General features: G+C 36.1%; 1 protein-coding gene across 5 annotated transcripts in view; it reads right to left on the bottom strand.

Annotated features, from left to right (window-relative positions):
* The window catches only part of ASAP2 (ArfGAP with SH3 domain, ankyrin repeat and PH domain 2), an 84,980-nt gene that overhangs the window by 47,847 nt on the left and 24,835 nt on the right, over positions 1–12,298 (bottom strand). For all 5 annotated transcript variants that reach the window (XR_003527350.1, XM_027641199.1, XM_027641197.1 and 2 more), the window contains exons 3-5: positions 11,477–11,622; positions 2,763–2,837; positions 1,117–1,166 (exon numbers count right to left, since the gene is read on the bottom strand). Coding sequence is in view for 4 of the 5 variants with exons in the window: in XM_027641199.1 (XP_027497000.1) it covers positions 1,117–1,166; positions 2,763–2,837; positions 11,477–11,622 (271 nt within the window). In the remaining variant the exon portion in view is untranslated. The remainder of the gene's footprint in view (positions 1–1,116; positions 1,167–2,762; positions 2,838–11,476; positions 11,623–12,298) is intronic.

Genomic DNA, 12,298 nt, shown 5'->3' with positions numbered 1-12,298 from the left:
CATGACAGGTCCAGCAGAGTAACAGGGCTCTTGGTGTATGTCCCAGCAGCATGCAAATTTATTTTAAATTTGCACATAAACTTTGTTCGATGTCACTATAATAGTTATACACAAGTAAACAAGCTTTCAGATCCAGCAACCAAGTACTGGTAGACAACAGCAGACTACACTGTACGACTATTCCTTATGGCCTGTCCTCAGAGACCAACTTAGTGACATGGACAATGATTAGAAATGTTAATTACTTCAACAGTTGATAACTGGTATGGCACCAAATGAAATTGCTCACTGGTATCAAGAACTTGAAACACTGGAGCCATCACAATCTTCCAAGGATTCCAACGGTCAGACTGGAGGTTTATCTCAGTGTTTCAAAATGTCTTGTTATAAAATCCAGCTACAGCTAGGCAGGAATAATTTTTGAAGACTTCAGATGGACTAATTCAGTGGGCACCAGAGGATCATTATAACTTTGTGCAACTGAAAAAAAAAAAAAATGGTGCCAGATACTCAGCCAGTCCAGTTGGCTGTGGATCTGCAAGCTATTTATGTTAAACAGTGTCATCAGATGTGATTCTTCTCAACCTGTATCATCAGAAAAGGCCTGATACATGCAGCATTATTTCAGAATAAAGATACTGGACATGTGACACAAAAACTTAACTGATAGTCACAATCCAGGTAAAACTGTAATGCAGAATAAAACTCACTACAAAATTCTATTTCAGAGGCCATCAGCTGTGCTGACACAATTGACCCAGCCAACCCAGGAAACAACTGTTCCTGATGTAGGGCACTGAACCACTTAAGATTTACAAGGTACCAGAATCAATTGTGTTTGATATTAGGTGTTGAGCTTTATTGACTCAATTCAGTTATTTATAAACTTATTTTATAGCTGTTTATACAGTGTATCAGATACCTTCAAACAAGTGGCTTATGGTAAGCTGGGCTAGACACATGACATAAGACACAACTTACAAGCCTCAGATACGTGTACATCCACTTCTGGTACACGAAACACCAGCTGAGAGCACCCAACCTTGGCATTAAATAATGACCTTTACAGATTTCAGTTACACTTCCCTTTTAAATAAAAGTTTAAAAGATACATACACTTTCGTTTCATAGTCCTTCCAAGCTTTATCAAAGGGTTTTTTCAGGTCCTGTCCAAAAAAAAAAAAAAAGAAAAAAATACAGCCAGCTATTTAAATGAAAAATATTGTGGCTCTAACAATGAACACACACCTTGGCCACTTGCAGTGCCTACTACAATAAGAGACTTCCCTCCTTCTTGAATGGTTCACCTAAGAGTTGTGCAAAAGCAATCTTGCACATAGGAAAACAACATTATAAAGAGCATTAATACATGCATATGTTTAAAAGCATCTCTAGGATGTTTTTTGCTATGTTTTTTACAGCTCCATTTTACTCCTTAAAAGGTAAAACATGGTATCCCAGGAGCATATTATGCAATTAATCAAAGCAGCTATTTTCTCATCAATCTCTGGCTCTACTGGAAAGAAGCACCTATCCCAAGGCTGCAGCATAGTCTTGGCTAAGGACTTGATTCATCCCACTCAAGTTTAAGAAATCAATTTCCCATTGACTTAATGGGACCAGCATAGGCCATACCACTCAGCACAACTAATTCCATGAGAATTTTAAATTACTTATGTTCCAAATTCCTTAATTTTCTTCCCTCTGGAGAAGGTAATTTGCATAAAATGATCTTAAAAAGTTGTAAAGTTATTTCACTGATGTCTAAAAATGGAACAGCTGAAATTCTGCTGAAGTTCAAGAGACCAGACAACGACAAAAAAAATACCGTTAACTGTCAGACACTGGAAAACCTTTGCAATTACAGATTAGGAACTAATTCTTACATGTCAGTTAGTTATTTTGACAATTATTAAAATAACTAAAGCAGCATTTCATTACATTCTCAAGTCAGTGGGGCAACACTGTATTGTAATAGATGTACTTATTCTGACATAGAAAAAGCAAAGAACAAGAGGAGTGAAATGCAGTAAGCAAACAATACAAAGATAACAAGCCTATCTGACTAAATAATCTATTTATCCTCCAGTAATTTACAGAAACATTTTTAGTTTATGTACATATTTTTCTCCTTCCTTCAGTGTCCTAGAACAATAGCTGCCAGTCGCTTCCTGTTTGCTCACTAGTAAACAAAGCATAAGCCAAATAAGTTTGTTGGCTATAGGTTCTGAAATTTATTACAAACAGATCATCATTTGAGTCCTAAGTTATTGTTATTTCAAATAGGAAATATCCTCAGGGCACAAACAGATTTCAGCTTCATTAAGAAAAATCCTATGCTTATACAGTCTAATGTGTCTTTCTTAAAAATCCATATAGTAACAGGTAAGTTTAGAATGCTAAATAAACATACTACTAATAATCCTTTTAAATATAGTACTACCCACTCCTCAACTAAACTTCTAAATCTTACACCTCTTTCTCTGCTTACCTTCTGTATCTCAGGCCTGTTTTTAAAGCTTCTCAAATACTGCTTTGTGTACGTAGTCAAGAACACGTGGTAGGCAAAACCACAAACTGAAAGGATGACTCAATTTACATACATACACACAAAACCCAAACAAAAACCCCAAAGTCTTGTTTATTAAGCTAATAGGTTCCTTTAATATCCCATGCCTTCCATCACATAAGATTAATACACTAGCTAAATGTATCCATTGCACCAACAATGATCTTACATATAAACAGGAAGATCAACATACCCCTTTTACTCCTTTCAGATCTCCCTTCAGCAAACTGTCCAATGGAAAAGTGATTATGTTGTTCATATTCTGAATCTGTAACAAGAAAATTACACCAAATCATTTAATACATTTAGACACAGAACACAAACTGTCTTTATAGACACACTTCAGAAAGTTTCACAAGGAAATCTTACATATTATTTTCCTATCCCTGCCGTATAAAGATGTTTATCAGCACAGCCAGTAATCAAAGATGGAAGCAATATGAGTTAATTAAACTTACTGTGGAAACACTATAACCCAAGCCAGCAGGAAACTTCCAGAATTAGTACTGATTATAAATATCTCATCCAACAGTGACTGCAAAATAAGACCACTAATTTTTACATTGCCTGATTTCACTGTTTAAATTATGTGAAAACAATCGTACCATTTTTCAGCACTAATAATTTTAAGTTCATGAACGTATTTTAAATTAACCTTGTTTATTTTCCAGTCTCTTCAGACCTATTCCATAAAATGTATCTGCTACTCTCCCAATACATGGTATTTTATTCTGACAGAAGCTATAAAGACAAAAGAATACCGGCCCGTAAAAAAGCCACTATACCAATAATTTCCATGTGTTTCTAAAAAGTAATACATCTGCCTTATTTATCTCATGTGAACTTTGAAATAAGGATTTTATGAAGTCTTAAGTATGTAAGTTTAGTATAATTCAAGAGAAAACAAGTACTTCAAGAAGACAAAAATCATTTCAAATGAAGACATAAATGAAGACTTAAACCCAGAATCATGGGTTTAAGTAAGTATCTGTATGATAATATTTTCATAAGGAAAAACAGTGAAGACTGTAGGAATAAGACAGCCAGGAAAAGAAAGACTGCACATCCACTGCTTTATGATTCAGGGGAAACATTCAAGGTATGGACCGTAATGTCTAGTCAGAAAGTTTAAACCATAACAATTCAAATGGATTGCTCTGAAAAGCAAAGCCCAGACAACTTTAGAACAATATGATGGGACGAAAAATCAGAATAACTTTTGCAGCAGTTTGGTGAAGGTTGCCCTTTGATGAGTTCCTTTTTTTGGCATTGTAAGTTGTTCTTTTAAAATGCGACTTTTTTCAAGAAGCACTGAAATCCATATATGAAGATGTATTTCATATGTTCAAATTACAGAAAGAACTTTGCATCATGTAGCAATAAATGTTTGTATTTCTTCAGGAATAATGTCAGGGACATCCAAGTCCCTTTTAGCACAGCCCATCCAGAAAAGAAAGGATACTAACATAAACGTCAAGAAAAAAATATTTGCAATTATTAGCCTCCCCAGAATTGAAAAAAAAAAAATATTATCACCCTGTAGCTACTTGGTGGCCTCAGTAGAACAGACTCAGGGGTCCCATCCCCCATAGTACTCACCAGCTGCTATTAAAACAAACAAGCAAAGGTCCCAAGCCTCCACTCTTCCTCCCCAAGGAAACTACCACACTGCATTTGCTTGAAATTTCAGCCAGCAATCAAAGAGAAATCAAACCTTCATCAACTGTAAAGGTTACATGCATTGGCTCTGCATGGGGAGGCTAAAGAAATACAGAATATCTGGTCTTTTGAACTCCTAACACAAATCACATTTCCACTCCTCCACTCTACATTTCCTCCTCCCCAACAAGCTGCAGGACTCAGCCAAAACCCTTCAGAATCAACAAGTTACATTTCAACTCCATGTTGTTTGGTTTTTTTAAATACTTCCTACAAAAACTGAATGAGCAACATCTACACATGCTTAGCTGGTAGTGCTGGGAACCATCCACCCCCTAAGTTCTCAGCAGCACTACAACATGTGCATATCAACGTAACCATTCTCAAAGGTAATAAAATTATATGTTGTAGAAACAGGAGATAAGTGAAAAGATTGAAACTACACAAAACCTAGGTAAAAAAAAACCCAACAAATTTCTAGAAGAAGTTGCACATCCAGAATGGCTATTCAGGTGGAGAAGCAGAAGAGGCCCCTTTTAAGATATAATCCCATGCAGCTTCCCACTTTGTTATTCTATTTAATGAGTATGATGCAGTCAAATGTCTAACCTAAGGATCAATACTTTCACAGCCTCCATTTAATTATTCTTCAAATTCAGTAAACAGACAAAAAGGAAGAACAAAGTATTTCACAACAGCAGAACTCAAGACAACTGTTTTTTATTTCAGTAAGAAAAAATATCAGTCCCTTAAGTATTATCCCAGTTACAGTGATGTAAACATCAATCAGCCTCCAAAACAGTTATGTTTTCTAGAATTTCAAGTCATGAGGCCTGGAGCCTAAAGCAATTTTAAGAAAAAAGAATAGGAGAAAAAACTCTACATTCTTTTTAAAAGTTTGGAGAATGTTTGTCTATTCAAAATAAATCCTTCTGTGTGCTATCACCTGTACATTACTATCAGCCTATTGTATTCCCTATGCTCCTATTTTATTTGCAACAAAAGTAAACATACATAATGCATGAACTTGTCATTATTAGCCTAGTTAGATGAATCATATTCACTCATATTTATAAATCAGCAAGCAATATACAGACAAAAGATCTTACATGTTTTCCTCCTCTTTCTTGAGAAGCTTAAGCTGAACTATCTAAAAATATAGACCCATTTTTGGCATGCAGAGAAGCATTAATACGCTGCAGCTCCTACTCTGTGTACAAGGAGCTAGAAGGTACACAACAGCCTCCACATTTTGACTATTTTATGTTTTAAAATATTCCTTTAGAAAAAATACACGAAGGTGCAGGAAAGCTTCACAGAAATTAAAGTCATCCTGTCTCAGAGGAACACTAGCAAGTTCCATGTGTAAAAAAAAAAAAAAAGGAAAAAAACCCAGTTGACCTCATTTTCACTTCCAATACTGCTGCTTTGGCACTTGCAGTTTTCCTCTGACAGTTTCCAAGAAGATTACAGGGTAAAAAATTAAAACTTCCTAAGTTGGAGAAGGCTCAGAGAAGAAGAAAAAATGGCAGGAGGGAGAATGAATAAACAAAATGTAGCTGCCAGAAGTGCTGGTAGAGGCAACAAGCAAGCCAACATTTGCAAAGGGGAAAGATGTTCAAGTGTTTTAAGAGCCTATGGCTAAACATTTAAGTTTGTTGTTTGCCAGCCCTCCTGATTACTTAAAAGAGTCTTTTCCATAAGAGCTTTGGATACTGGTGCCTGCAGGACTTCTATAGATTTTGTTTTCTAAATCCAAGCAAAAAAAACCAAAAACCAAACAAACAAACAAAAAAACTTTGTCAGTACTTCTGAAGTTAAATACTTTAAACATGTAGACCTTAAAGCTTTTTCAATTTAAACTAAAATTCAGGTAGTCACAGTACAATACAATTCCTATTGCCATTACTAAACTTCAGATGCAGCCCAAGCACTTGGCTGTGGCTTCTCAACCACCAGTGAAGTCAGGTGTGCACAGGTGATTACTGCCTGCTGACAAATCATTGTTTAAGTTATTTTCTTTTTTTACAGCAAGTGCTATTGGATTCAATAGTTTCCAATAATTTTCCCAGTGATGTGACCTTTAGTAGGACATGGCAAATCAACACAGCAGGGAGCAAGGGGAAACCAGAACAGTTTGTTTTTCTGAATTTTAAGCTTTAGCTCACAAGCCCAAGGCTTCACAAAATTGTGTAGCACAAAGAGATGCAGCACATCCTTTCATCTGTGCACTGTGTCTTCCCCTTGCACATAAGGACACAATGCTGCCTTTCCCTGTGCTCAGTCCCTGCCCCACCAGCAGCACAGGTGTGTGGCTGAGTTGGGACATCACCCCCCACCCATTATGCCACAGGAAAAGTCACTCCAGTGAAACAGGAGCCCAACACCACTAAGTGCCCACATGGAGCTGCTGGCTCAGCTGCCTAGAAAAATACCTTCACACAAGATATCAAGTGTTGCCATCATGTACTACTTAGAAACAGCCCTGTGACTCCCACCAATAAACAAACTACAGGCTGGCAACTTCTCTATCAGGAAGTATTTTATGGGAAATCTTAAAAGCATAAAGTGAAGAGTCGCAAAAGCAAAGGAAGGAAGAGACTTGCAGTTATTCTAGCCCTTCTTCCTTACCAGGGGAGGAGAATTCCAGATTGCACATTTTCTAACCTATGTGAAAAGAACTAAGTGGTAAGCATCTATTGCTTTCTCTGGGGTACTTCACCTAATACTTTCAGAGTGAGGACCTGTTTATATGCAATTTAGTATTTTCCTCTTCCACAATCACAGTTATCTGGAGGCAAACCATATATTTAAAATTCTTCTGAGCTTTATTCATAAATGAACCTATTCAAGTCCTGATCATTTTTTGTTACTGTCCTCTGAATTTCTTCCAGTTGGATCAATATCTTTTTGGCAAAGAAATACAGATGTGATTCCAGGTGGAGCTGAACCCATGCCACTAAGAAGGAATAATTACATCTTGGTTTACATCTTTACAAGCATAAATCAAATGTTTTTCCTCTCACCATTAGCCAAGCTTTCCTCCAGTGTACCAGTGAAAAACAGAAACGACACAACTTAAATCATTAAGCTTCACATATAATACTTCAGTCTCAAATACATATATCTGTAGGGTTTTTCACGGACTTAACTAAGATGAGTGAAGGTTCAGGCAGCAAACATTTTTTTTAAAAACCTTAGTCTGAACTATTATCCTTGAAAGAAAATTCTGGACATAGATTTCTTAAGCTCATTATATAAAACAGAAAAGATATTTCCTTCAGTTTTGTTGTTACCTTTTGCATTTAAGCACATCTCCTTTCTTCTTACATTTTAAAAAGTAAGTAAAACAGGAGCATATGGTCAGAAAAATATTATTAGTATTCGTCCATTTTTTGTGGCTAAAAGTCTTAGAATTATTAATAGAAAATAAAATCTCTTCCTCCCAGCTACCTTCCACAGAGTAGAAATACCAGATCCAGTCCTCTCCATCCAGCCTGTTTCGTTAGCTTTACATTTAAATAAATGAAAAAGAAAGGACAACAGTATGTAGAACAACAACAAATACAGAAAATGGAATTTGTTAAATAGCTACTTCATTTTCACAGACCAAGTCCCTTCTCAAGGAGTGCTGACAAAGATGACGCGCAACTACATATTTTATTTTTTCTCAGTGCAGCAATCTAACAGGATATAAAGAAGAAAATATTTAAAGTGCAAACATACTGTAATCAGTCTTCCCTTGTCCTAACATTTTTCATATTGAGCTTCACACCTTTATTACTTGGCACTGTATTTATTAAGAAGACAGAGTAATTAACACTGTAATCAAGTGCCATCCTGATCTAGCCTACCTGGGAACTGCGGGTGCAACCATTCAATTAGGACTCAGAAACAAGGTTGCCATTAAAAAGCACTACTGTACCTCCACAAAAGGTACTATGTTTCCTCTGAAAATGGCTCTAGTATTTTCTGATTGTTTACTATCAAAAAGACAAACTGATTGCTCAATCTTCTTAAAAAACAGAAGTTAAAGAAAAATTTGTAGCTTGATATTGGAGCTATGGTAAGAGAAAAAAAGGTACAGTATATATCACAAACTGATCCAAATAATGTGTTAAAATGACTAAAGCGAATGGTTACAAGGACATGATACAAAGTAAATGCCAATTAATTTTTTTTTGAGTTTTAAGCACTATTTGAAAGTGCACACATAAAAGCAGCATAGTAAAATACATATAAAAACCTCAAGACCTGAATTTTTAACTTGAGTAGTTTACATTTTTGGGGATTAAAAAAGAAAACACCTGCAGCTGTTAATGAAATATTTAAAACACAGACGCATTGATCAGTCCACAAAAACTTCAGGTTTTTGGGAAACTTTTAAAATTATTAGAGAAAACAAGCATCTAATATCCCTGTTAAAGCAGAATAGCCTTATAATGGCTTTTCTCTACCTTACTAAAGATAAGTTTAAGAAAAGTCTTTTTGCAGAAGCACTTTAGAGCTACAGTTCTAAATGCCACCCAGGCCAAGAGCTGACAAAACACATCAGCTTCTGGAAACAAAAGCAAAATATATGACAAAGCAAAACTTGACAGTAGCCCTAAAGCTTCGCCAGTGTTAACATCTTTGGCATCTGTTCCAGTCTGAACATGTCCTCTCACTTCTTTGCACATTCCTCGTTCACTTCAGCTAAAATGTTGTGGAAATTCAGTGCCCTATGGAACTCCAGAGACAGGTCTATTTAAAGAGTACCTTTCAGAATGTTTTTTTTAACAGCAGCAGGTTGCATGGCCCTGGCTACATTTTTGATGCATATATTTACAACTAAAACATGTGGAGTGCTACAAGGAAATGCCAGAGGAGAGGGATGTTTTTTACTGTCAACATGCTGAAAGCAGAGTTGGATACATCACTTCACTGAGAGAAAGCATGGGGCTTGTTTCACATATTGCTATGCCTTTAACAAAATAGCACCCCGATTTATTTCCACCGACTCTAGAGGACTTTATACACTCATCATTTTTTACACTCTTTTAACCTCTTAGAAACCTAAATCTCCATCTATGAACATATGAACAGATTTTCAAAGTGACTGGTTACCAATAGTTTATTCTAGTGGCATTAACTTTTAATAAGCAAAGTTACACACACTTATAATTTTTTTTATAGTTCTAAATTTCTTGTTTATGACTATGGCATTTTCAAGTGATAATGAAGTTTGCGTCTCTTTTTCATATGTTTTTCTTTCTGAATGAAACTATCTTCCTACTGACACACCAAATTCAAGGACTATTAGATTTCCTTTGCTAGTCAAGAGAAAACAAAGAACCTTGAACTTCAACAATATGAAGTATATTTGGAAGGAGCAGAACTTTACTGAGACTCACTCTTCACCAGACAGTATTAAAGAGAGAAGGTGCCTATGCTATTGCAGTGTAAAACAAACAAACAAAAACCCCACCATCACATTCAAGTCCACGGAAAATTATTATTCACTTCAAAAATAGAGAAAATCAGAACCACAAAATGAGAAAAACTAAAGACTTAGTTACTTTTTCATGACACATTCCCTTCTTATACATACAAACTGAAGCAAAAATACATAGGTGCTACTGAAAAAACAGTACACAGCAAAAAGAGCTAGAAATATTCCTTGAAGAAGACATACAAAATGTTTATGTGGATAAGAAAAGGTAACAAAAACATGCATTACATGTCCTACAGATATTTATTTTGGTTTTTTTCCTTTCCAGTTTGTGGAAGAAAAGTTATTCTTGCCAGAAATATTTTTGCTAAGATAGTAATTTCTGGTTTTAAGAGAACAAACAGGTATGATTTTTGGTAAAACAGGAACATCTTTTAGCTTTTAGAAGTATTCTTGAAAAAATAATACATTAAAAAGGTTTTGTGGGGAGGGGGTGAGCTTTTAATAGATTGCTTTTTAAAACTACCCAAACATCACACTTCCCAGATCCATTTGCCTAATGAAGTCATCATATTGCAATTAATATATGACAGAGAGGGGTTTTTAGTCAACAGAAGGTATCAATTAGAAGACCCATTCCATTTCCCCTTCCATAGGAGCAGCCTGCCTCTGTATGGGAGACTCAGGATAACTGACTCACACTGAATCAGGATGCCTCTTCCGATACATAATCCCAGATAACATTTGTACATCCAGAGAAGTTCAAATCAATAAGACCAATATGAAATACATTTCACTGTTGATAAATACATTTGGGGTGAGATTCTCTCTCATCAATATCAGGACTGGGTAAAAAGAGAGGACAGCATCAGGGACTGCCCTAAATCCCATCAGCTGGAAACATTCCCCAAAGAAGTGATTATGACCAGCTGGCTGCAAACTACAGACATTTGGTCTAGAGTCACAAAAGCATTTGATGTGTCTCCATGTCACTGATTTCGGCAGACACAGACTTTTCAACGCTCATAGGAATCTGGGTCATTTCCCCTTCATAGCCCCAGGTTTAAGAGTTATGTGAATTCAAGAAAATCTGGGATTTAGACATGGGAAAGCTCTACCTAGTAGACTACAATCAGAATCTGCCTTTTTTGTACCCTCTGACTAATGTGAAACTGAGGCTGAAAATTCTCCATTCATAATTAAAACTCCTGTTCTTCCACTTGGCTCCATCCCATTTGGCTCAGCCAAGAGTGCTGTTAAGCCTTATTGGCTTCAGTTGCAGGATTGGTCCCCAGTGGACACTATTGTCATTACAGCATTTTGTTTGATTTTGTTCCCCTGACTTTCTTCCCTGAGAAGCAAGAATTCTCTCTTCCAGGGACACTAAAATCTCCTTTCATAAATACAAATGGGAAGTGGGAAAAAGTAAAGGAGAAGCAACACAATCACACACAGTAAATCAAGCTGGGTTTTGCTGGTTTCACAATTTTAAAGCAAATGGATATGTGTCTATAATACATGTTACAACTACTTTATTGTGGGAAGCTTTTAGACATGAGAAGTGTTAGAAGAGGGGTTTTTGTTGCGTTTGTTTGGGTTTTGTAGTAATTTGGTTTTTCGTTTGTTGTTTTGGGTTTAGTTTTGAGTTTTGCAAGGGGAAAGACTAGGGCATGAGATATTTTCACACACTGAGAATTTTTTAAGAATAGTGGTTGCCAAAACACAAACTGTCTTCAATATAAAGAGCTGTTGTAATTAATAAATACAGCTTTTGTAATGGCTTTAAAATGTCAATGTTTTTCTTAAGTAATTCTTACCAAATTTTTGAAGAGTGCAGTTAATTCCTTTGTAAACACAGAAAATTTTAAAAACGCTGTTCCCAAATCTGGGTCATCCCTGCAAACACAGTTGCCTCCAAACTTCTCCAGTGCTTGTGTATACTGTTCTTCATTTTCCACGTGAGCTTCAAAAAGAGCAAAACATGAAATATCATCAGTAGATAAAAGGCTATTGAAATTACAATTGAGAGGTCTTTTAAAAAAAAAACTTCTCAGATTTTTTGCTAAAAATGTTTACTTGATACATCAAACATATATTATTTATATTTTAACACTGATAAGACAGAAGTACGACATAGCTCATTAATTCTGGTTTATGGGTATCTATCCACATGTTGTACAAAGGACAATGAGCCACCAACACAAGACAAACATCTGGCACTCTAGAAAGACCCACAATACTTCTGCACCATAGCAGAGACTGTATAACAACTCCCAAATCCTATAATGAACTTCTATATTTTAGAGTTTTTTATTAACATTTTCTATTTTCAGCTGTGTGCTGAACAAAGAAACAGAAGAGATCGAGTGTGTTGGCAGAGTCTTGGTTCTCTACAACAGAAGGCAACAGATCAAATAGGACTCTTGAGTCACCTTAATACTACAGACTACATTACAGATGAGGACAAAACCCGTATCTGTGTTAGCTCTCTGATTCAGAGCAGGGTCTGAAGCAAATCCTTGCAGTCTCCATTTACCACGGGCCAGTTCAGTTCTCAAAGCAGCTCTGGTTCACAACAACCAGATTCCTTTCTGAGACAACAAAACCAGAGCAGTGCAAGTCATCCAGCACACACCCAA

Source organism: Corapipo altera, unplaced genomic scaffold (assembly GCF_003945725.1).
Source record: "Corapipo altera isolate COAL_440 unplaced genomic scaffold, ASM394572v1 46, whole genome shotgun sequence".
NCBI classification, from domain to species: Eukaryota; Metazoa; Chordata; class Aves; order Passeriformes; family Pipridae; genus Corapipo; species Corapipo altera.
This window is presented reverse-complemented; position numbering and strand designations above follow the sequence as displayed.